At 38.9% G+C, this 26,207-nt stretch overlaps 1 protein-coding gene and 1 long non-coding RNA gene across 2 annotated transcripts in view; one reads left to right on the top strand and one right to left on the bottom strand.

Moving 5' to 3' along the window:
- The window catches only part of CEP290 (centrosomal protein 290), a 51,961-nt gene that overhangs the window by 6,769 nt on the left and 18,985 nt on the right, over window positions 1–26,207 (bottom strand). Inside the window, exons 20-48 of the mRNA XM_082240931.1 lie at window positions 26,022–26,114; window positions 25,588–25,672; window positions 25,105–25,247; window positions 23,995–24,159; window positions 23,446–23,595; window positions 22,859–22,974; window positions 22,205–22,307; window positions 21,581–21,811; window positions 20,960–21,133; window positions 20,427–20,538; window positions 19,630–19,835; window positions 18,810–18,961; window positions 16,923–17,034; window positions 16,334–16,789; window positions 15,647–15,811; window positions 15,349–15,456; window positions 15,082–15,216; window positions 14,127–14,396; window positions 13,605–13,712; window positions 12,301–12,500; window positions 10,561–10,774; window positions 9,675–9,812; window positions 7,961–8,182; window positions 7,245–7,361; window positions 6,381–6,526; window positions 5,865–6,020; window positions 3,959–4,082; window positions 716–850; window positions 391–477 (exon numbers count right to left, since the gene is read on the bottom strand). Of these exons, the coding sequence (XP_082097057.1) occupies window positions 391–477; window positions 716–850; window positions 3,959–4,082; window positions 5,865–6,020; window positions 6,381–6,526; window positions 7,245–7,361; window positions 7,961–8,182; window positions 9,675–9,812; window positions 10,561–10,774; window positions 12,301–12,500; window positions 13,605–13,712; window positions 14,127–14,396; window positions 15,082–15,216; window positions 15,349–15,456; window positions 15,647–15,811; window positions 16,334–16,789; window positions 16,923–17,034; window positions 18,810–18,961; window positions 19,630–19,835; window positions 20,427–20,538; window positions 20,960–21,133; window positions 21,581–21,811; window positions 22,205–22,307; window positions 22,859–22,974; window positions 23,446–23,595; window positions 23,995–24,159; window positions 25,105–25,247; window positions 25,588–25,672; window positions 26,022–26,114 (4,623 nt within the window). The remainder of the gene's footprint in view (window positions 1–390; window positions 478–715; window positions 851–3,958; window positions 4,083–5,864; window positions 6,021–6,380; window positions 6,527–7,244; window positions 7,362–7,960; window positions 8,183–9,674; window positions 9,813–10,560; window positions 10,775–12,300; window positions 12,501–13,604; window positions 13,713–14,126; window positions 14,397–15,081; window positions 15,217–15,348; window positions 15,457–15,646; window positions 15,812–16,333; window positions 16,790–16,922; window positions 17,035–18,809; window positions 18,962–19,629; window positions 19,836–20,426; window positions 20,539–20,959; window positions 21,134–21,580; window positions 21,812–22,204; window positions 22,308–22,858; window positions 22,975–23,445; window positions 23,596–23,994; window positions 24,160–25,104; window positions 25,248–25,587; window positions 25,673–26,021; window positions 26,115–26,207) is intronic.
- On the top strand, window positions 21,090–26,061 carry LOC309542329. Its single transcript, XR_014224206.1, has 3 exons — window positions 21,090–21,212; window positions 23,499–23,650; window positions 26,004–26,061. It is a non-coding gene; the product is annotated as an uncharacterized lncRNA (long non-coding RNA).

Consider the following 26,207-nt stretch of genomic DNA (forward strand, 5'->3'; position numbering starts at 1 on the left):
CTTGGTCATGCAAAAGCCAAACGTTCCCTATAATCTTAATGCAATCAAGACAACTCAACACTTGGCTCGAAAGTTCTAGCCCTGAAACTCATCCATCCAGAGTCACATGCCCAGAAAAGTGCAGATAATTGCATTCCCTTTTAACTCACTTGGAAATTTCCCTTTCAGTTGCCACAGTGGCATTTTGTTCTCTAAGATAGCTGACTTTAATCCTGGGACTCCGCATTCTTTGAAGCAGAGGCGTATGTGACTCCCAAAGTTAAACATTTCATATTGTTTTTGTGTGAATAGTTAATAGCTATGAAATAAGTATGATTTAGGAAAAAGGAAACAAAATATTTGGTTTACACTTGTTCTTAAAATTTAAGCTCCACAATGTTTAATACATACCCCTCTGACATTGCCTAGCTTCCGCTCAGCTTCTGCCTTCTCTCGTTTCAGGAGCTCACACATTTCCCTTAAATCAGCTACTTGGTTCTAAAGAGAATAAAATAGTTTTACCCAGCTGAAAACTATACTCTAAAAATTATGCAGTTTACACTGAAAATAATTGATCAGAACCATTATTATCTAATGAATTTTTCTGTTTGGGGTAAATGAAGGTTATATATGTGACTTATCATATAAATGATTCATAATGAAAGGACTCATGAACCCCAAAGTATATATTGGCATTCCGTGGCACCAGTCAACACACTGCATGTTAAAAATATACCTTTAATCTTGGCAAGTCTTTGTTGGCCTGTTCCAGCTGGAATCGTAATTCCATATTTTCAGATGATAGCATTAGGTTCTCCTTTTGAAGCTCTTGTTCTTTTTGATATTGATCGTCTGATCCTAATCCTGATGTCTTAGCAAGCAGAAAAGGAGAAAGATTAGTATCAAAATGCTGAATATTTGCATTGTTTCACTTGACAAATAGCAATGCAATTGTAACATTCTGGTAAACGCCTGATCAGTTTATCTATAAACAGATCAGGCATTTACCAGAATGTTACAATTGCATTGCTCTTTTTGTCTTTGGGTTTGTCACTGATATATGGCGTCTGATACAACACTTGTCAAAAAGAAATGTTGCTCACTGCTAAGGCTTTAAAGGGACTAGCAGTTTGAATTGTGTTTTGAAATAGGCTAGAAGCCCATTTCCAAGAACAGTCCCAGTAAGCAGAACTAACAGCAGCTGTCACATACACATGCGCATTATACACATACACATATGCATTATAGTAGTGAATCCTGGGTCCTATTCACTCGATAATTCCGTGAGTACTGTTCCACTGAATTCAACCAGAATTTAACAGTAATATTTGATTTGAGCTCAACTCACTGCAACACCTGCCATGGTTCTGTTATGAAAATATTATCTACTTTGTACAGCTAGCCACTATGCACAGAACTGTATGCTAATGTGCTGCTCATGGTGGCTAATAACTACTTGTAGTATTATATGCACAAATAACAAACAAATTCAAGCCCTATTTGGGTGCACATGCAACACATGGAAGGTGGTAAGGCAGGTGGCAGGGATGCAGCAGAGATATCAAGGCTAGCTGTTTGGGCCCCTTCCGACTTCCCTCCCAGTGACTAATCCAACTCTACAATTCTATGACTGAACATATAGGGCTTGAACAAGCAACAGCAACAATGAACCATAAACAACGCTCAGGATATATGCTGGAATGTTTCTGTTGTAGAAGTACAAGCTCATATTTTAGTACAATTTTTTACATTTCATTCACCATCCTGGATGTTGTGGCAGCCTATTTCATCCTATGCACTTGTATTCTAGAGCAAAAAGCCTCAGGTGTGGACAGTTACTATGATGGTGCTGTAGGTTAAACTAGGAAATGATGGGGTTTCTGGTCACACTACATGACAGACTTCAAGCAGGATCAGCTACACAAAGGATTGGTAAAGGGGAAAAACAGGGAGTTCTTGTTTTTGGCAAACCTGAGGAACTTCACAAAACTCTGGAATCAGGTCAGCTCTCTCTTGCTCACTTTGATAGCTCTCACGGGCATCTTCTACCATGAGCTCATCATTATTTTTTTCAATTTCTGTATCAGAATCGCTGGGCTGATTAGCAGCTTCCTCCAAGTTAGGCTGAATGGAGCTCTTTCCGTCAGGACAAGATTCATGCTCTATTGCTTTTTCTTGTTCACCTTCATCACCTTCATCTTCATCACCACTACCGCTGTCACTAGAATGCTTGCAAGTTTCTTCTGTTTCTCCTTTGGTTATTTCACATTCTTGGTCAATTTTCTCTTCAGCAGAAGAATTTTTCTGTTCTGCATTCTCTTCAATGGAACTCGTTTTTGGAGAGCTGCTCTTTTTACCTTCTGATGCTGCCTCTAAATCCACTCGATTTCCCCCATTTTCAAAGTGCTGTTCTGGAATTCCATTGACAGCAACACCTTTAGCAGTCTGATGGGATTCGTCTGTAATATGTGTCCCCTCATTGTTCCCATCGCCATCTGTGTTAGTCATATCATCAAAAGCTTGGTGTCTTGACTTGGTGTTGCCCAACAGAGTCCTCTTAGGCAGATATTTCAGATGTTTATGCTTAGTGAATTTGTTAGTAGTAAGAGAAGTATTAGCCAATGCAGCTGTCTCACATGGAGAGCTCTGATACAGAGAAAGGTAATGTTGCATAAAAAAGGTAGTAGATAGTAAAGGAAGGATGACACCTATTCACATTAATGTAACTTAATCAGAATATAGCTTAACTGCAACAAGAAACAAGATGCAAATCAGGATGATGTGGACTCGTTCAGTACATCAATTTTATCTGGTTTCAGTTCTCTAAAGCTTAATTCATCCTCTGCTTCCACTTGTCTCTAAACTAAGCTGCCATATTCAAATAAAAAAGGGAATTTCTTTTCCTGTCCTTAAATCTAACAGAACTTTGTGACCCATCTAGTTCAACATTCTGTTTTTAACCAGTCAGATGCTCCTGGTAGGTACTTCACTGTTTGTCCCTGCATCTAATACTCTGAGATGCAGACTGCCTCTGAAGATTGAAGGTTCCATTTAGTCGTAACAAAAGAGCCACTAAACAGACCTTTGAGTTTGTCTATTTTTTTTTAAGTTATCCAAGCTAGCAATTATCACTGTATTGCAGTAATGACTATTATAAGCAGACCATAAGTTGTTTGAAGAAGTATTTTCTTTTGTCTTTCTTGAATGCACTGCCACACCAGCAATTTAACAGTGCAACCCTGAATTATAACATTAAGAAGGAAGATAAAATTTTCATAATTTTTTCCATAACACTAACAAGTTTTAAAAATCAGTATCATACTCTCTTTAGCCTTGTTTTTGAACTTAAAAGCCCCCCAAATTTTAACCTTACTTAAGATGCGAGTTGGGTCCAACCCCTTTTCTAGTTCTTGAAATAGCAAGGTTAAAACTGCACAATATGTGCTTGCATCATAACATAAGGATACACTGACACTGATTTTATATCCTTTTTCTAAAATGTGCCTTACTCTGAATTTGCATTTTTCACTTCCACTAAGTTCAAACCTTTAAGGGGGGGTATTCAGATGTTACTAAGTTCAGTGTATCTCTCTAGTGGAGATGGAATTGAAATTCCCTTTTTATCTAAGCCTGCTCAGGCAGTAATTCTTCCCCCATTACAGGACCTTATATGCTTTCTCATCACCCCTCAAGACAGGCATTGATGCTTCAATCTTCTCACTTCAGTCCTTGCAATATAAAATCTGAAGGTTCTCCTAATGTTAGTACAACGCTGTCATTACAAAACAACCAGGTACAGACCCATTGATGTTCAGAATTACACCCGGTTTCTGCAGCACTTGCACAGGCATTAAAATTCTCATCAGCTGAGATAAAGAACAGAAACAAGACAGCTTACACAATGAAGGCTACAAGTTGAATGTAAACACACACACACACACGGTTGCATAATTCAAGTAATAAGAATAGATTAACCTACCGAAGGTCTTGAAAAAGTGTCTCTGGAAAGCTGTTTCTCCAATACAAGAAGCTTTTCTTGTAGGTATCTGTTTTTTAAGTGTAAATCTTCTACAACAGAATCTCGAGGGACAGCATACTGTGTCCTGCATAAAAAGCATGTGAGATTGCAGAACCAGTGCATGACTTGACATACGATTTACATTTTTATAATTATTCTACTTAAACATGGGTAAAGATGAGTAGCATTAGATATGCAGCAGCTTTCCTATAATGCACATGCTATCCTACAGCATTACATAAAGTATATTTGTGGTTCGAGGACCCGACCCCCGCGAAGTGAAATGAAGACACAGGGACACTTGATATAAGGTTAATGGGCTAGAAAAGGCCACAACTTTATTGATTACAGCAATGAAAAGGTATTGGCTTAGGCATTGGATCGCGAAACAAGTGGGTTTATTCACCAGGGGGTCAACACCTGTTGATGCTAATCCAACTATAGGCTCACCCCTGATGTCACCGAGGGTCGTGCCATGGCCTCCCGCCAAGCAGGCTTCGGACGGAATACACGACCGCCAGATTCCTTTACCGGAATACCCCTATAAATTGAAGGCATAGGCGATGGCCACACCTAGCACTTCGACACATCACAACACATGAATCCAATGCCTAACCTACCCACCAATACCACCAGAAAGTTGTGACGATTGCTACGAGGTAGGCGAAAAAACCAAAAAGCCTAATGCCAAATGGAAAAACTCCTACCAGGCCCCCCGGGCAACCGGGGCGACCAACCTAAGGTCCATAGCAAGGCCAATGACCTAAGCCCTAACTCAAAGGGAGTGGAGGGTGGGTGACTCGCACAGAACGACAGAGAAATGAGGCCGGGGAGAGGCTGGCACTGCAGCATAAAGGCTGCTGGACACGCCCCCCCCATGGCACCTGGTTGGGCGGCCTCCGGGGGGGGGGGGGGCGTGAGCGCCAGCCAGGTGAGCTGGAGGCAGGGGGCAATGCCCCCTGCTAGGAGCGGTGTTCGGGCTCCCGTCCACAACCACTCCCCTCTCTTTCAGGGAGGAGAGTCTTTCTCCACACATCTATTGATCTGGTTCAGATGCAATGCTAAACTATGCTTTAGTTTTACATGCATAACTCTCGGACTTGTACACCACCCATTCCCCTCTCCTCCTCCAACATGACCATGAACAATTGAACAGAAGGTTTCACTTCCATTTTCAATTAACCACGATTAATCATTTCATCAGAACTCCTAAAAATACATATTTCTGCACTGAACTTGTTAATAAGAGGGTGCCACAGAAAACTTTAATCCTCTTTTAAGAAATACCTGTTTGTGAAAAAGCAGCATTCCTTTCTAAAATATCAAGAGTAGCCTAATTTGTACATAAAGCTAACCCATAGCTGTTTAGCTAAAGTATGGTTTTTCTGAAAATCTGAACCCAGCTTACTACTTTACCCATATTTGTTTCTGCCAACAAACCGTCTTGTGAAGCCACAATTGGTTATTGGGTTACAATGATTTGGAGTAACGCCCAAACCCCAAAGCTGTGCTTGACCATGGTTTGTTGAGCCAACTCACCCCAACCACTCACCAAGCTACAGTCATGAGGCAAGAACAACTAGAAAGCAAACTAAGCTTTAGAAAAATAAGCTGTGGCTTGTTTGCCTATCTGCTTCTTGAACAAAACCATGGTTAAAACAAACAAGTATCCAGCATAGTGTGTACATTAAAACTAACTAATTTAATTTTTTAATGCCATGCTTGTATTAATTCCTCAAAATGGTTAAAATGTTCAGCTTCCAGGAACATTGCTCTCTTGAAATGTACTGAATATAATAAATCAAAAGTGCCTATTTAGAAAAGACCACAAAAAACAGAGCACACTTTTTTTTGTAGTATTTCTTACTTCAGGTGAATAATCTCATTCTCCAAATCTATATTTCGTTTTCGTAGCTCTTCCAGCTCTCTCTCTGATTCAGAGGCTCGTACTCCTACAACCTGATCAACAGTAACACCACAGTTCTTGAGTTTCTTCTGCAAAGTAATTTTTTCTTTATCCGCCCTGTAGTATTTAATGGATTTTCATTAATATAATGGTACATTTGCTTCCATACAAAATAGCATTTGAAGATTAATTGGTCTGCTTAATCTGATGCATGCCTACTCAGAAATCATTCCTACTCAGTTGAATGAGATTCCCTCTCAGGAAATGTGTACAGGATTGCAGCCCTACTTGAGGAAGTTTTTTTCCAGGAGTACCTACAATTAGGAGATCTAGAAAACTGTGCCAGTGGACTACATTTGACAAAGTGAGGTCTGCAGCCTTATAGACATACAATACACTACTATAGCACCATGTGCTTGTGCAATAAATAGTGGTATGTCATATTGCTGTGAGTTTTGTTAATTAAAGTAAGCTTACTTTGAAAAGAGTTCCTTTACTGTGTTTAACTGTTTGGCTAAGGACTCTACTTCCTTCTCCTTTTCTTTCAGTTTGTTCCTCATTCCTTCCATTTTCATCTGCCATTTCTTACTTTCCTCCCATCTAATTAATTCTTCCTTAGAGCTCTGCAAAATGACCAAAAACAAAAATGTAAAGTACTCCAATTTTATTTCTAAAGAGTGAAAACATCCATATTCAAGTCTGCTTATTTTTCTTTAATAAATGCACGGATAAATGTTTGATGTGTTGCTTTTTCTATCCTCTTCACTGTGGAATCGACCAATCGACAGGACCAATCATGCTGTCTGACCATTCATTTATTCATTCATTTGCATTCTGCCTTTGGGGGCACAGCCTACCCAAGAAGCCTTGCAATATCAAAACAGTATAAAACACATCACACATAGCATTAACAATGATCTAAAACAGATAGGCAACCTAAGGCCCATGGGCCGGATGCAGCCCAATCGCCTTCTCAATCCGGCCCATAGACAGTCCGGGAATCAGCGTGTTTTTACATGAGTAGAAAGTGTCCTTTTATTTAAAATGCATTTCTGGGTTATTTGTGGGGAATAGGAATTTGTTCACTATCCCCCCCCCCAAAAAAAAATATAGTCTGGCCCACCACATGGGCTGAGGGATGGTGGACCGGCCCATGGCTGAAAAAGGTTGCTGACCCCTGTGCTAAAACAAAACTTTAACCCAACCCTGCCCACAAAGTATTGCATTCATAACAAAGCAAAGGAGTCATTATAATGCAACCCCCCCCCCAAAAAAAAAACACACACCCCAACATGACAGTGAGAAATTATGTAAGCTATTTTAGTCGTGCATCTCTCATACCTTGTCCTCTCTCGGGGTTTTCATTTCTGACTCATCACTCTTCTTTCCTAGTTCACTTTCCAACTTCTTAATTTTTCTTTGAAGTTCCTCTATCAGGCTTTGGTCATCAGCTTTTCCCTGAAAAATTGGGAAAAGATTAAACTAACTTTAATTGCCATGCATCATGACTGTGGACATTGGGAGCATTTTAGCAGGTATCACTACTGCACAACCAGATGCGATATGCAAACTCCATTGAAATAATGCAAAATACACAGTGGCTGTCTTTTCTGGATTATGCTCTTAATTAGAGAAGCACTGGCTCTAAGGAATGATTCTATATATTACACACACATACACACATATACACATTAAGGGAAAATGCAAGCCTTCTACACATGCAAATATTCTTCATTCAAATAACCAAGTTTAATGCTTCAAGTATATAAATAAGATTATAATTAAGATTTAAATCAAACACAAGCACAGATACATAGATAAGCTGGCTGATTTGCACTTAATCATAGTTGCCAGGTTTTTATTTATTCAATTCATTTATATATTGCAAACTCAGATAAATATATATGCAATGTACAAAATTCTCAATTAGGACCGAAACAACGTTCAGATGATTTGCTGCAGTGCAAAACCAGTCAACTAGTGACTCAAGAAATATGCAATTTATTTGTATACTACCAAAACAATGTTCTTTGTTTTATAATTCAAAATATATTTACCTGAATTGCATTGGTTAGCCTTTTAATCCGCTTTTTCAGTTCTTCATTTTCTTTTTCCATCTCTTCTCTCTCCCTTAGAAATTTAGTGTGGGCTTTAACTTTTTTCTGAAGCTCATGATTTAAATCATCCACCTCATCTAGTAATGAATTCTCTTTATTTTTGCTTAGTTTGAGGGCATCTTTAAGTTTTGAAAGTTGGTCATTTAAATCTTCTAACTGAATCTAAGAAAATATTTTTTTATGATATATTATTTCCAGACTGCCAACAAAATGAACAAAGAAACAAATGATAATGCATGCCATGTCAGACAATAAACATTTGCTAATATTGGGTGATATCATGGTCAATTACCGTATTTTTCACCCCATAGGATGCACTTTTTCCCCTCCAAAAATGAAGGGGAAATGTGTGTGCGTCCTATGGGGCGAATGCAGGCTTTCGCTGAAGCCTGGAGAGCGAGAGGCATCGGTGCGCACCAACCCCTCTTGCTCTCCAGGCTTCAGGAAGCTATCCGCAAGCCTTGCAAGCCCGGCGGGAGTTCCCACGGGCTCACAAGGCTTGCAGGCAGCAGCCTGCAGCCCCGGCGAGTGTCCGCAAGCCTTGCGCGCCCGGCAGGAGGTCCCGCCGAGCGCGCGAGGCTTGGGGCGGCAGCCTGTCGCCCGAAGCACAGGAGCCCTCCGGAGGGTGCCCCGTGCTTCGGGCAGGTGTGCGCAAGGCTTAGGGCGGCAGCCGCGGTGGGGGGAATAATTTTTTTTTATTCATTCCCCCCCCAAAAAAAACCCCGAAGTGCGTCCTATGGGCCGGTGCGCCCTATAGGACGAAAAATACGGTAAACCCAGAATGGATCCACTGAAAACAACATACAAGTCAACATACAATCTCTATTTGTCTACTCTGAACGTGACTAATCTTAGATATCACCTACTAAAAACACAGTTCTAAAAACCCTGACCCTGTACATTTTTGACCAAAAAAAAGCTAAAAGGAGAGATCCTTTTTTTCTTAACCACACCAAATACACTGTTGCATTAAGACTCTATGCTGCTGGATTCAACATCAAAAGCTGGGGCCGTTGGTGCATCAAGCCCACTATGATCAATTCTTCTAGGCAGCACCTGTCTTTTGGAAAGTTACTAACTGAAATAATTTTAGTGGAAATGCTAGAGGTACAATCCAGGAATATATGTACGCAAAAGGACTTGGTTCATCACATAGCAGCCCTATTACCACATAGTAAGTAATTGCTGAACTGCAAACCTAAATTCAGCCACTTTTTCTAAACACCAATAAAGTATTATGATGTATCCATTTATTGTTCTTCTAGGGAAGAAACCATGCAAAACCATGGGTAGTATCCCATACATCTTGCAATCCATGTGCCAGGTTTCGAGGAAGCACAAGTCTGTTTTTTTGTGGAATAGACTACGATTACAGACACATTATCAGTGTACCTTGATCACAGTAATATGGAACACCGTTTCATTCAATTTTATGCAGGAGGCCCACACACAATGTGGTGAAATTAACAGAAACTGCTAAGTAGCAGTGTCTGGGAAAGTGCATCATGGGGCTTTTAACACTCAAAAGTACTATTTGAGGACTGGAAGATACAGCAGCGTATTGGTGTCTGTAATGCTCACAGTGACATCTATCCGCTCTGGTGTTCTGCTTTCACATCAGGCCAATATAGGTAAGACTTCACTTCCTGCTCACCCTCAGTTCCTTTGTTTGCTTGTCAACGATCTGTTGAACGTTCATGTGTGCCTCTTTTTGTGATGCTACAGAAATAATCTGTTGTTCTGCAGCAGTTGTCATTTCTGCTCGGAGCTCCAGAAGTGCTTTACTCAAAGCCTGAAAAATATTTATCAATCTTAAAAATGATTAAATTTGATGAAAAACAATAAACACAAATCCTTTTAACATCGAGGTCAAAAATTTGCAGTTATATGCCTATGTGCTTTGCTGGACAACTAAAGAAAGCAAGCAATTAAAAAAAAACCCAACAGGGATAAAAAAACAGGAATAAGATATATGTCTATGACATATAGAGGGAAAAGGTTAACAGTACATAGAGTTAATATTAAGTTTAAATAATAAAGTAGCCTAATATTCAACAAGCTCTCTGCTTAATATATTGCCATCATTTCTGGTGGCAGTTAACATAAGGCAGTAAGCAGAGCCATGCTGGTTCAGACCAGTGGCCCATCTAGTTGGGGTAACCCAGTCAGATGGCGGGGGGGTTTACAAATAATAATAATAATAATAATTTTTCAGCATCCTGTTCTCACAGTAGGAAAACCACAAGCAGGATTTAAGCACAAAAGCATTCTCCCCTCCTGTGCTATCCAGCAACTGGTTAAGTGTTTGGAGTGAAGTTGAGTCCACGACATTCAAAAAGTTATAGAATTCAAGCCAATGTTCCCTCAATTAATTCTTTATTGTTCTTATTTCACAAATATGTCTAAAATATACTAGACACTGTATGTAAGAAAAATGAGTAGGTCCCTGCAGAGAGGCTCACAATAAAAAAGGTGAAATAATTCTGTTTTGTTAGAGAAAATGAGCTGGTTTACACCCAATTACTAGTTTCCACGCTTACCTTCTGCTGTTTCTCTTTTAAGGCTAGCTGATTCTTCAGCCGTTCCACTAGATTTTTCATTGTAGTTGTTGGAGCTCTATTATTTGCTTCTCTTTGGGCCTCCAGCTCCAGTTTTGCATTCATTAATTCTTTCTCCATCTGTGACAACAAACTTCTTAGCTCATCCACTTCATCTTTCAATTTTTTCACTTCAGATGCATGCTTCTCTTCAAGCCTAGCAGAGCAAAATAATAAATAATAATGACATCCATTGGCAAAATTGAGCGAGTTCCAGATGGACTAACTAGGCTGAAGGATTGCATCGTTTCGATTATAATTATACATTATTCCCAACAGCAGCCTAGAGCAGCAACACACTGTCAAACTGTCTTTGTGATAAGCAAAGTCAGCTGTGTTCTCTCATTTATTTTCTTCATAGCTCATTAACAAACAAATGTCCTCATTTTATTTCACCTCGTGGCTCAAAAATCTACTGTTCAAAACATATGCTTGGGAGGAGAATCATCAGGGTAGTCCATGCCACCACCCACCGCATAAAAATCCTGAGAGTTCTGCCAGATGTCTGCTTGTTAAGTTTCATGTTAGAATGGGGGTTTATCAAAGCTGAATCTAATGCATGTGACCCAGAAATTAGGAAACTGTGGCCATTCAGATCTTGTGGGACTCCCGTTTCCATCAGCCCCATACAGCGAAGCCAATGGCCAAGGAGAATGAGAACTGTTGTCCAGCAACATCTAGAAGGTAATGGGTTTTCCACGCAACTGTACATTGATTCTGTGATGCACAGACTGCAGAGACCAGTGAATGGATTCCAACTGGTCAAACCTTCCAGTAATTTGAAGGCAAGTAGTTACAATCCAGTCACGTATACCTAAATCTAATTTGGGGGAAAATACACTATATAACAACCCCAGTAACAGGAGGTTAATTATGGAGGGAAGGACACTGTCTACATAATGCTTATTCCAGAGCAATGAAGCTGAACGAAATAGGACTACAGGCTATGGACTGCAACCAATTTTATTCTTTTAACGAAATCCTATAAAAACCAAAGGGTGGTATCCAACGAAGCAGTTCCACTAGCCCAAGCAATGAAACTTATTCTCCCTCTCCTCTCCCCATGCAATCCATAAATATGTTCTGGGGTTCCCCCAGAGCAGGTTGGGGGGCCTGGTGGGAGAGGAAGCTCCACAGTTCAGCCAAAAGGGCTTGTGCAAGAAGAACTGTTAGTTGGATACTGCCCAATGAACTGATCTTTTCAACATACCTTTAAAAGATAGTGTTGTTGCTGCTGCTATTATTATTATTATTATTATTATTATTATTATTATTATTAGAATATATATACTGCCGTATGCCTGGAGGTCTCAGGGAGGTTCACATAAAAAGATCACAGTATATAAAATAAAAATAAAAGCAATAACCCAATAATACGCCCCGCCAAAGAGCCACATTTTAAAAGGGTAGGGGATGTTGATCTGGTCAACCAAAGGCCTGGTTAAAAAGGAACATTTTTGCCTGGCGCCTAAAGGTGTATAATGAAGTACTCCTGAAAACAAAAATAACCTATTATTTTTATATAATGAAAATGAGCTCTATGTTTAAGCTGAATGCTTACCTCTATGATTATTTATATTATATATTTTAGCCAAGGTTTTCTAAAGATTGATGAAACATGACGACTCTCAAGATCTCAGCAGATCATTTACAGAATGAAGTATAATTCTAATCTACACTTACTGGACCCTGATGTTATCAAATTCCTTGATTTTTGCCAAAGTAATCTGCTTTTGCTTCTGCAATTCGGACGATGTTTTCTTTAATTTGTTCAGAAGGGATGCAAGGGAATTGTCCTGTTCTGCTACAGTTTGCTCCATCTCTGCCAGACGAATTAAATGTTTATTTGCTGGGACAGCTAAAGATGGCTTTTTCACCAACTCCTGTGGAACAAAACAGGTTATCTAATGAATAAATAAATATTCCATTGTTTGTTTGATATTACTGTTTAACTCATATCCTGGATGTAATGCATAAACTAAGATGCATGATATATTTGCATCTTAACTAAGTTGAGGTACAGTATGGCTCATTTGCCCTTATTTACCTGGTAGATTCTTGCAATATAACCATGTTTTTCATTCGCATGCTGTGAAACCCTAACCGTGAAGCTGTGAAGCTTGTCTAAAAATAGCATTTTACAAAAATTCCTAAAAATGGTTTCCAGAAATCCTTTTTATTACCAGTGTGTGTTTTATTACTTTTCTATCATCAGGAATGCAGTACACTATGGCACTGATGATATCATAAGAAAGGCACCTTTGTTGGTTTAAACATTGGGCCACGGTCACAGGATATGAAGTCATCACTGCAAATTTGGGGCCCAGATCCTTAAGAGCTTTATATGTCAATTCGTCACTAATGGTGCCCCAAAGGCTGCAGAAAGTCAGTGGAAGCCTGATGGAACTCAGTGGCTGGAACCCAAGGACTTCTGATTGATTCAGCTCACTCAATGGGTGGGACAGTGATCTCTGTTGACTTCCCACTTCATATGTATTCCTCTTTAAAAACAAAAAAAAATCCCAAGGTTGTCTCCAACCCATGGGACAGCGTTTTGACGGTGGGGTGGGCAGCTGTAAAGAGACAACTTCCACAAATTACCGTATTTTTTGCTCTATAAGACTCACTTTTTCCCTCCTAAAAAGTAAGGGGAAATGTTTGTGCATCTTATGGAGTGAATGCACGCTGCGCAGCTATCCCAGAAGCCAGAACAGAAAGAGGGATTGCTGCTTTCATTGTGCAGCGATCCCTCTTGCTGTTCTGGCTTCTGAGATTCAGAATATTTTTTTTTCTTGTTTTTCTCCTCCAAAAACTAGTCTTGTGGTCTGGTGCGTCTTATAGAGCAAAAAATACGGTACTTTACATCTGAACTTTGCTGGATCCAAGCCAAAAAGGATAAGAAATCACAATTTTTCAATTCTGTCCCCATCTTATCTTCATTCCCCAAATCCTCAAATGCATAAATCATGAACAAAACTTATACTTACTAATGCAGTTTGCTTGAATTTGTTAAAAGAACTGTCAGCATGTACATCTAACTTTTGATGTAGCACTCTGAGGTCGTCTTCATGTTTCTTTGCAATTTCCTCTTGTTCCTAAATAGTGCAAAAATATATATATTTGTTTCTGTGTCCATTCTATTCTACAAAAATTTCAAATAGTTAATCTTATCACACTAAAGAAACTGAAAAGGATGTCCACAACAAAAGGCAATACTCTTCAAGTTTTCCAAACACAGAAGTCGCTTTTAACTTCCTTTACTTCCTTATGCTACGTATTCAGGACTTTCCCCCATGAATGGCACTCAAAATAATGCAGTCCCAAGTCATGTTGGAAACACCAATCCACACAAATGGCATCTCTGTGCCACCACTGCCCAGTTCAAATGGCCCTGTGTAACCCAGCATTTTCCATTTATTCATTCATTAAAAAAATTCTACAAAGCCCTTCAATTCAAAATTTCCAGGGCTGTTTACAATAACAGCTCATGCATTTTGTATTGTAAATACCTCTCTTGCTTTGGCCAAAAGGTGTTGGTACTTTTTCAACACTTCCTCTTTTTGATTTAATCTTGCTTGCATATTTGCAATTGTCTGGTGCGCAATTTTCAGAGCACGAGGAGAGGCAGCAGAGTCCTCCTCTTTTGGTCCAAGCTCTGCTATTATTTTCTCTCTCTCTGATGATGCTGGCAATCGAAGTCTCAGTTCATTTATGATCCTGTCTCTGGATAAGATACTTTGCTCCGCTTTCCACAAAGCAGCTTCTTTTTCTTTCAGTTTCTGTAATAAAATAAATCTCTGTTACCAAAAACGACAAAAATAATTGAGAGGATTTCTTCTTCTTTTTTCAACATGGAGAAAAGAGTGGTGAAATAAAGGCAAGTGGGGAGCTGTGAAAAACAAGTGGTGGGGGCAGGACCAGAATAGATTATTCATTTTTAGGTCAACAGAACTAGACAACCAACAAAGAACATCACAGTATAGCTGTTTTAATCAAAGGCAGGAGCAACTGAAGTGCATTCTGGGAGCTACCTGCTTCCCAAGACATTGTTCCTGCCTTTGACCACCAGGTGGAGTCAAAGCCCAACCTGATAGCCTGGCGCCTTCATTACATATCTTTAATTGCCAGGCCAAACTGTTTCTCTATAACCAGGCCTTTGGCTGAGTAACATTCTGCGGCCTTTTAAATGGGTTTGTGGAAGAAATTATACAGATTTTTTTTCCTTTTTGTTCCATTATGAATTTTATGTTCTCATCTTATATTTTTACGCTGTGAATCACTGGGTGATCCTTGGGTGAAAGGTGGCATACAAATTTAATAAATAAAAGGTAAAAAAAAAAAAGGTTTTCTGGAGTGAGAGGAAGGAGCAATGTAACTAAAGATACCTTCCTCTGCCGGAGGCAAAATCTCTACTCTACAAATCACTAAAAGCATATGATTCAGTTAGCTGAACAATCCAATCACCTCTTCTAAGGATTTGCAGGTGGCTTGCACTTCCAGGATAGTTCGGATGTGTTCTCGTATTTTCCTTAGAGCTTGCTCAAGCTGATGTGCAAGGGGCAAGCTGGGGTCTGGAACTGATCCTGTAGCTTCATCAAACTGCAGAGAAGGAAACAGAAAGGGTTGTTTTGCGCAGGCAGGCGGAGACCCCCACCCACAACCCCAGACAACAGCCGGGTGGAATAATGACACTTGTCATGTTATGGGACTTATCAGTACGAAATCAGGTACCTTCTGGGCGGTTCTAATTATGTCCTTCTGCTGACGGTCATAAGTGTCGAGCTGACGTTCTAATTCTACTTCTCTTTGTTCCCAGGCCAACTGCCGCTCCTCATGGAACTACAAGATTTAAGGGGTTTAATAAGGACTGTACACAGCCTCTGAGAGCAGCACAAATATATGCTAGATACAGGAACATTTTCCACGTTACATGCAGCAAAACTTTTGTAGGAGTTTTCTCTGCAGAATTTCTAAAGTTACATTAATTTTTTAAAAAACCAAAAGTGCAACACCACTTGCTTTTCTGTACCTTGCTCTGCTGTACAATTTCTTCTTCCAGGTTATTAATGGTACGTTCGTATTCAGAAAGGATATTGTTCAAATATTTAATCTCTTCCTTTTTCTTGGCTAATTCGCGGTTCAGTTTAAGGTCCTGAAGACGAAGCTCTTCAATTTTCATATGCCATTCAATTACCTGACAATACACAAATGACCAAATCTGACAACAATTTAAGGACCAAACTGATTCCAAATAATGCCAAACTACTGCAGAAAAAAAGATGAACTAGCTCATTGTGGTGTTTCTCTCAAAAATCAGGAGAATTTGGTTGAAAGGAGTGGTGGTTGGGAAAAAATACATAACCACGTAGAATCCTTGGTGCATGGGTAGAGGCACAAGCAAGCATCTCATGAATTCTTTGCATTTTGGCCCAGATTAACAAAATGAAGAATGTGTGCATGTGATTAAATATGAATACGAAAGAATCTGAGTGATGAAGCACTAATGGAATACAACACACATTCAAATGGGGGGGGACTGACACTTTTACAGTGGAAATTGACATTCTGTCAATTGACATTGATAAGCAGATGCTGCTTTTCCCTCTTGGCTAATCAAGGCAATAAAAATGAAAAATCAAATCAAACAAACCCCAAAACTTTATCTGAACTGAGAGTCAATTCTCAAATATATAGTTAAAGTTGTAATATCGCAAACCTTCTGTGCTCCTCTTGTATCTTTCAATGTGGCTATTAGTTCTTCTAATCCTTTTAACTTTGTCTCCAGCTCCAGCGCTCTGTTCTCTGCGTTTCGGCGCTCCTGCTGAGCAAGCTGGACCTCATCCATAGTCTTAAGTTTGTCATTCTGAAGCTGAATCATAGTTTTGGAGAACTTCTCCTGCTGAGCCAGGGGCAAAGCACCACTGAATTGTCGTCGCAGTGACTGTACAGTCTGGCGGAGATGCTTAGCTCTATTCCTCCCCTCAAGTCGTGTATAGTACAATGCTTGCTCTTTATCATCCAGTTTCTGCTCTAGGCGCATATTAGCCACCTCCATCTTCTGAAGTTTTGATATGGCAGCCTCTAACTTGGCCACAGCAGTGGCTTCACTAACCTGAAGGGCCACGATATGCTGATGTAATTTTGCAACAAGTGTTTTTTCATCTGATTGTGCCTGAATAGCAAGTAAGATAAAATATATATATATATATAATCAAATGCATTCGCTAAGCATTTACACGGTATTGGGCTTATTATCTGTGTCACAGGGGTGAACGGTTATGCTTCTAAGCAGAGATAGACCATACCTGAAAATCCAAAATCTGCATTCTGAGCGATTCCACTTCTTTCTCTCTGGATTGCTGGCGATTCTCCAAAGCATCAACTTGCATCTTGGCAATATCAGACAGCTCTTTTAGCCTAGCAAGACAATTGAAACCTATTTACCAAAAAATACTGCAAGGGTAACAGTATTCCCTTTTTCTTTTTCCCCCAATATGCAAATAATAAAAAACAGTACTGAAAGGCTACATGTTGAATGGAACTGCTGGACATTTAAGGCTAGCAGATGAAAATGTCTAGCAGATGAAAAAGCTGTTTGATTCTCTATGCCTGAAGACTGTTTACAGGTTGAGAATGTGGTTAAAACCTGGAACATTGTCACAACAGCACTGTCACTAGGTCCGTATGCAGTGCCATATGGAATAGTTGTGTCACATAACACAACTGAGTTTTGATGCTATAAATGAGCTGTTTACATTAAGTTGTAGCCCATCACATACTGGTTGCATTCACATGCAACACGGTTTAAAGCTATGTGGACAAGCTACAGCAAGCCTGAGCAAAAGATCTGACTCCCAACACTCCCCCTTTTGCATTCTCCTGCAGGTTTGGTGAAAGGACATCTTCAGAGTTTAGTTTCCCTTTTAAAGACTCTTGACTTAGGATTACACTTCAACCAGGTACATCTCATAAGAAGCCATTTTCAAACCCTAGGTTCTGCTGGCTTGTGAAACCATTGTTTGATCCTTGATTTGTGCATAACGCCAAGCCAAGATTCTGTAAAACTGATACTATAACTTAGCAGAGGTCTTCTGAATAAAATGGCGAAGCAGGGCTCATTTAAGCCAGGCACTTCGTTTGGGCTCATTGAGCTTCATCCATACAGCACTAAACCATGATTTCACATTACAGTCATACCTCAGGTTACAACCACTTCAGGTTGCGTCTTTTTGGGTTGCTGACCGCCGAAACCCGGAAGTACCGAAGCGCCGAATCGCAACCCACGCGTGCACAGACGCAGTTTGCGAACGTGCATCCCGCATGGATCACGTCCACAACCCAAGCATCCACTGTACAATGCAATCCAGACCACTATGTTAAACACATGTAGGTTTTTTTGTAGCTGCTTCCAAACATAGATTCTATTCTGTGGAATTGTATAGGTTTCAGTTGCTGCTGCTGTATAATTTTTTGTAATGTTTTTATATATTTATTATATATTTTATACCTGCACACTCTGCCTTACAGGCCTTTTCCCACCTCGCCTGGGAAGGCTGGGCCCTGACTGACTTCAGTTACAAAAGTTGAGGCTGCTGAACAGACTCTTAGGTTGTGATATTGTTTTCGTATCTTTATTTTTGTGATTTATGTGGGTATTTTCAATTTGGTTGTGTACTTTCTGATATGTTTTATTTGTTGTTATTTCTACCTTTGTTAATTTGTAATTATGTAAATATTTTCATGTCGTAAGCCACTGTGAGCATGGTTTTAACTATGGAAAGGCAGAATACAATTACAATAATGCATGTTTACTCTTTTGATTATTTTATCATAAAGCTGCCTGAAAAAATGACCGATAAAATTAAATTAAACAAAACTAGAGCAGCATGCGTACACAATTTCAACATTTCTTTTGCAAATCTTCCCCAAAGACCTCCCAATTACTTTTTAAACTTCCCCCAAGCAGCTCCAAGATGAGGAATGGTTGGGTTTTAAAGTGAAAAACTGGTGTCATTCCCCACAATTTTCCCTTTAAAAGGCTCCCATGACATGTGTGCGTGTGTACAAGGGAAGAGGGGGGCAGTTCTAGAGGGAAATTCAAATAAATTTGGAAGTATTCTCTCCCCCCCCCCCCACACACACTCTTCTACGCAGGGCTGAAATCAGAGTAATGCAAGAACCTTTAAACTTACTTTGATACTTCAATCTTGAGCTCAGTTTCACTTTTCTCCAGGTCCATAATTCGACGTCTATCTGCCTCGCTGACTGCTTTACTCACACTGCTTGACAGTTCATCTCGCAAAGACTGTTCCACTTTCTGTGCTTCAAGGTTGATCTTTGTAAGCTAACACATGGCAGGTTTGGTAAAGATATTCGGAATCAGAACACTACATTCAGTCCAAAACAACCTATTAGTACATGGGTAGCCAACATGCATTATCAGGTGTTTGTGGCACGCTTTGATAGGATTATGAGGACTCGTGACATCCACAGCTGGCTGTAATGTAGAACACCAGCATGTCTTTCCTGGGCTGAATTTCCGCCTGCTCTGACTACTTCAAGATACAGGAGACTTACAAACACTAGCTACAAACAATCTTGGATTCAGCTTGTGACAAACTTGCCAAAAAACGCCACTCTCTTAGTTCATGTGCCTCAAGAATTAACTGGGCGAGAGAAATGGAATGAGAGCCTTTCAGCAGAATGCACCAACATCCTGCGTATTCACATTAATCCACAGTTTATTTCTAACTACAGTTTAACGTGATGTTTGGCTTGGTCATAAAGCCATTTCTTCTGGGTGTTAGGAATTTGTCAACCTTATATAGGCATACTTCCCACCTTACTCAATAGTGTCTCTCAAACAGTGCAGCATCTCTAAATGCATCTAGATCCAAGAAACTATTGGGGGGGGGCGCACGGGGGAATGATAGGAGTAATGAAAGAGAACAGTATGCTAATGCATTTTCCAACACCTTAAGCAAACTATGTAATCACAGCTCAGCAGCCAACCTCAGCAAACTTTGTTTCCAGTTCAAAATTACGTTCTTCCACTTGTTTTAATGTGTTCCGTAAGTGTTCGTACATTCGCTGAGAGTGCTCTGCCCTTTGCCTTTCATTTAGTTCTTTCATTTCCAGCATAGTAATTTTCTTAGAAATAGAAACAATCTCACTGTTTGTTATTGCTTTTGTGGCTTTATCTGTAGAACTGTCTCCTCCTACAAATTGACAATAATATAAATGGAAAAATTTAGTGACAGACACATTTTTAAAACCAAACTATATAAAATCTGCAGTACGGAACAGAGGCAGAAATCTTCAACTTTTTCAAAATATTTAAACATCTTTTGCATAGTTTAGAACTGGAATATCATTTATAATTGCCCTTTACCTTGTTTAGTTATTATTACTTCCCTTTTTTATCAAAGGGACTGGGTTGATCTTTTCAGACTTTGGCAGAATCTTGACAGGATATCTCACTTCTAATACACTACAGGGGTTGTCTTTGCAAATAAAACACTCTAATAACAGGTAAGTTGTACTAATGATCACAGATGCCTTTGGGGATATATTGAGATCAACATCATTTTCCCTTTTATTTTTCCCTTTAAAAAAGTTCTAGACTTGTGTGAATACCATTTAAGAATACTAACAAACTTTCAACTGAATGTTTGGATTCTTGTTAATTTAAGAATAAGAAGGCTTATGTTTCAAAATGTTGTTCAACTCTACATTTTAAAATACCAGGTTTGAAGAAAACATGTATCATCTCATTGCAATAAAATGATCATCATACACAATTCACTCACCCAATTTTGCTGTTTGTTCCCAAGCTTGTTCAAGTGTATGAAGTTTCTCTTTTGTAATTTCCAGCTCCTTGTTTAAAGACTCAATCTGTTCTTTCAGGGATGCATTTTCACGCTGTATGGTATGGCAAGATGTAGCACACCAAAAACAATTTAAAGACAAATTAAAATATAATAACAGTTTAAAAACAAAAATATTGTTTTGTGCAAGTGGTGAGAGAACGTTAGACACCAATTAAAGGGATCTATCCATACAGTGCTTTCTCCTAAGTTAAAGTGTAAGTAGCTTTCAAAAGAGATCACTATGAAAATCACACCTAAGTATACCCTTCCCTCTCTGTTTTTATAGTTAAAGCACTAGTGGTCTGTAATAGTATTTGGGGAGGACAATATAAAGATTGTTTTCCTTTCAAATCCTGCCTACAATATTAGGCAGCTGAATCTTCTGCTGGGCCTGCACCACCTACATTAAAAAACAGATGGAGAAATGTAGATACTCAATCTAAAGTTATCTCAAAGTAGCATGGTAGTATTACCTCTAAGTGCTCCAAATTAGTTGTTCTTTGAACAAGCAAGTTATCTTTTTGTAGCATATCCCTGTATTTAGCCGTTAATTCATTATACTGTTTATTAGCCATTTCCAGATCATTCAGAGGTACACAATCATCCAACGCTTTCTGCAATGCTGCCATCTTGAAGGTTGCCATTTCCTGAACAAAGAAGGAAGAAACAGTCTATATGGCATTCGAAAAAGGAGGAAGGCTGAAAGTGCACTCAAAAATACTGCAGGTCACTAGGAATATAGAAGCCAAACTATTGTGAGAATAGCTGTGGCATATATTGAAAAGTGCAAAAACAGCTTGGATTTTGCAGAGACACTTGGAAAGAGTACATGATAAATCATATTGAAAGAGGCTCCACACAATCAGGACATCTGATTTGAGTAGGAATATGACCCATATGGTGCTCTTATGAGCAGCTTGTGTGCAACACTTGGGATTCCTTTTCAAATGTTGGGTGGCACACAGTCGGTGCTGCCTGAGGATGTGATGCTGGAAATCGTTCAGGAAGCACAACCTCACTGCTGCTTTGCATACAAAAGCGTCTTGCACACAATCGCCATCTGAGTAGAGCTGGCATGATATATAAAAACATACCTTGAACCTTTGCAAACGGCCAATCTTTTCTCCAACTGCAGCCTCCACAGCTATTAACTCGGCTTTCATCTTCTCATTCTCTTTCCGGAGATGCTTCTCCATTTCAAGTACGGTTGTGTACTGCCTTGCCAGTGACCTTTCATTTACCCTCAGAACAGTTATTTTTCTACTGTAGTCCGCAAATAGCCGTTTAAAGTCATCGCTATTCTTTTCAAGTGCATCTAATAAATTCTGTGGGAAGATTAAAAACATCACTGGCACTGTGATGTGAGTATTAACACATATTTTAAGCAGTCAGTGGCCTTGATCTACCTAAACAGAAGCAGATACATTGGTGCATAACAGGCCTCTTCTCCCTTCCTCTCAGTCCTATGCACTCCTGGAAAAGCCACTCCTGAGAACTGCATGAGATGAGACATGGACATGAGGGAAATCACTGCAAATCTCCCCTCAGAAACCTTGCCAGACCCCATATTATTTTTTATAAAATAATCCAGCCTTTAGAAACAGCATTTCAGGAGATGAAAGGGCTCATAGCAGGAAGGAGGTGGGAAAGCCTTGTTGTCTCATGTGGAACTTGTCATTCCTGGCACCCAAGCCCATGAATATAGGATCACTACTTACATAATATTCTTTTATTTTTACATCATCTTGCTCCTTTTGATGCTCCAATCTTTTCTTTTCTTCTTGTATTTTTTCACCAGCAGAATGCCAGTGTTCCCTTTCACTAAAACAAGTAAATGAATGTTTAGAGCTTTTTTCCTTTTTGTAAAACACATTATTGCAACTATTGTGTCATATTGTGCTAGGTAAAATCTGAAGTCTGAAAGTTCAGAACCAAAGATTTATAAGCTTCCAATAGAGGGGAAACAGATCTTAGAAAGAGCAAGTTAACTCTTCCATCATTGCAGAGAATGGCTGAATATAAGCATTATGTACTAGAGCTGAACAATCTTTGACACCAGAATTATTAAGAGTATTTGAAACCCTTTTAATTAATTTATATTTATTTATTATGAATAAAAAACTGTATTAATGAACTTTTTTATTAAGTACTAATTTATTAATTTTTATTAACAACATTAGTTTGCTGCCCCATAAATGTTTTCTTGGAAAAAAATACAATTTTTGTTCCAAAAAATATAAAATACACTATCTTAACTGTAGTGTTTGATTTTATGGTTGCATTGTAATTCACCTACACACACCTTATTTATTGTAATTCACCTTCTTTGGATACTATTAACAAGATATCATCCTCAGGAGCAACAATTATACCTTTGATATTCTTTATACAGCAAGCCTTGCTGGTGGCGGGCAACTGCAACTTTCCTTTTATAGCCTTCTAGCGCTTCTTCTAATTTCTTCAGCAGCTGCTCTTTATTTTCCAGTTCCTAATGATACACATCAAATTAATTGTATGACATATCTCAGCTTCAGTTCGAATGTTAATGTTATATAAAATGGAATGCCTTCCGATAACTATATGCTTTCTGAATTAAAATATTCTACAAAGACTGACCTCATCACATATATTTGTCTGTGGGAAAAGTTGCAATTCAAGATGTAATATCAGTTTTCACCTTAAAAAATAACATCAAGGTTATATAAAAGATACGTGAACAGGATTTTGTTCCTTTCACTATTACTTTAAAAGCCATTGATGAGATACTCAACTGCCATGAATAAGAAACTCTGAATATAGAATGCTCTGTTTTTCATTAAAATACTGCATGGCTTTGAAACTACCATGGTATATACATACATATGTACATACGTGTGTGCGTGAGAGAGAGAGAAAGAGAGAGAATGGACAGAGGTAAACATGTTAAGATATAGCCACTAGTCAGTTTTAAAGTATTTACCTGCAAAAGGTATATTAAATATTCATTCTGTGAATTTATTATGTTTACACTAGATGGAGCCATTCCTTCCGGAAGATTTACTGCTTTGAACACCATACCGGCATCTTCTGATTGCCGCAGCAAATGGATCTCATTTTCTAAAGAGGCAACCTGAAACATATAAGCAACAATAGGGCACAAAGAATCACTGAAAAACTTTAAATATGTTAAGTATATCATTTACATGTATTGCAAAATATTGTCATTACTAGCCAGAAAGCTTACACCAACTAAAAATGTTTCTGAAGCGCCACAATTTTTTAAAAAGCTGCTTCCAGTGATGGTCAGATGAGCAGCTGTTTGGGTGTGCAGAAGTTACAGCATCACTATCAGGGTCCCAGTACGCACCCATAATCCCCCACACTAAAGCAGCACTCTTTCAGTGGGTCTACCTTTGTCTATCAATCAAATCTTGCATGACACATATGAGAAGCTGTGGATAGAAACCCATGTGTACTTCACTTTGTATTGCTACCTAGGCTACTTTTAAGGCTAAGATAGCCTGCATACCTTGGCATTTGCTTTTGAAAGCTGATTGGAAAAATCCACTGCTTCTTTTTGTGCTTCCCTCAGTTCCTTCCTTAATTCTTCATTTCTTCCTGTTAGTTGGTCAACTTGCGTCTTTAAATGTATGCTAGCATCGAAGTTTCCTTCTGTATTCTTTAATTCAATTGCCTGCCAACAATTGATTCACCATAAAAGAAAGTAAGTGCTTTCCATGAAGTTAAACTCTCTTCTCCTAGCCCTACATGGAGATACAAGTCTGGTAAATTTTCCCATGCATAGCATGCTCTCTACGAATTGCCTAGATTCCTCCGTTAACAAATATACATCAAGTTCAATTAAAATTATATAGAGCCAAACAGTAAATCTGGCCATTTAAAGAGTAAAGCATGCTATCTGCATGAGGAATAAAACTGCAATAGAAAGGAATATTGCAAAGGTGTGATTCTACATATGGCGAATGCATTGGGGGGGTGAACCTTTTCTGCAACAGTTAATTCCATTACCACATGATTTGTATAGCGTTTTAGCACACAGGACACACAAGATTCAAATTGGGAAGTGCAGCTCAGTTGCTTAGCCGCTGCACTACAGCAGCTTGACTACTATGCAAAGCAGATTCCCCGAGGGCAGACTACAGCAACAATCCAAGCTACAAATCCCAACCCCAATGCCCATGCATTCAGTCTTTTCTTTCTTCTACTTTGCCTGTCAAAGGGAAAAAGCCAACGCAGATTGGCTCTTCACACTACGTCATGGCCCTGTGACCATTTGCTGAAGAGGGATGAGAAAGGCTCAAGAGAGATACCCCATGCCTTCCGGTGCAGACCATATCATAGTTGGAGAGAACAGCCTCCCCAGATAGCAATTATGCAGGAAGAAAGCAAAATCCTTAAATTTCAAGACAGGTTTGCAAGCACCTGAACTATATTTTTGCTGCCCTTGTTGTTTAAAAAAACATTATACACTCCGTTCAAAGTATTTGGTAAGGATACACTTTCCCCTCCAAAACCCAATTTCCTTTATTATCTCATACCTGTGTCATGATGTACATATGGCAACCAATCAGCTAAACAGATTCAGCCAAGCTAAGTAAGTAATGAAATACAGACTTACATTTACTAATCGTTCCAGACTAGGAATGATTACAGCAGTTTCTCCACCTTTCACACCTGGATCTTTCTGCATGTCCTTTATAGCTTGTAGGATTTCTTTCATGCCTTCTTCAAGGTGCTTATTTTCTTGCACCAATTCTTTTACTGCAATTACATTACATATAGTTCACTTCCACACACTTTGCAATGGACAATTGCAAGTTCATATGTATTTCAGCTGGGTTTCTAATTATGGTATTCACACTTCCAAGAGGAGATATTAAATGAATTTTAGCAAGAGTTGTTACTCAAAACGATTCATTCAGAAAATATTTTCAAACTTGGATTCTTTAAAGTCAATGTGACTTTAAAGGTTTACTACAAGGTGTACTACAAGGTTTGCAAGATTTATAAAACAAAACAACAAGATGGTGTATTTTTGCCTGACTCATTAACCATTGCTTTAGCACTCTTATTTTATAGGTAAATTAAAATTTATGCTTACATTTCAATTGAAACTTGGCTATCACGGCCCTGTTTTGTTCCAAGTCCCTGTCACGTTCCTTTAATTCTTTGGTAAGGTAGTTATTCTGCCAATAAAAACAGAATTACCATAAAAATGTGTTTCCAGAACTTTAAAAAGGCTCGTTTTTTAAACTGAGTTGTTGAAAAAATGTTAAATGAGACAAAACATCTAACCTGCATTTTGAACAATGTATGACAGCATATTGCATTTCATGTATTTCAAACAAAACAGCAATAATGTTTTTGTAATAAGGAGAGAATACTAAGAACAGTAATGTTTTTGTAATAAAGGAACATTACAATTTGCATGACAGTATATTCAGTCAAAGAATACTATGCTATTAGAAAAATACTTATTAGTCTCTTAATATGGACAATCATGACTTTATCTCTCAGGCAGAAACCCTGAACTACCTCAAACTCCTGGCTCCTGTGTCTGTCAAGCTCTAGCTCTGCGCTTTTATTCAGGGTATTCTTGGCGAACAAGTCTTTCAATATCTGCTCATTCTAGAGAACAAGTAATAATTAATGCATTTGAATTTCAACTAAAGACTTTTATATTCTATATGCCTCACAATTCAGTTTTAACTATTTGTAGTT

Source organism: Podarcis vaucheri (assembly GCF_965113315.1).
Source record: "Podarcis vaucheri genome assembly, chromosome: 10".
NCBI classification, from domain to species: Eukaryota; Metazoa; Chordata; class Lepidosauria; order Squamata; family Lacertidae; genus Podarcis; species Podarcis vaucheri.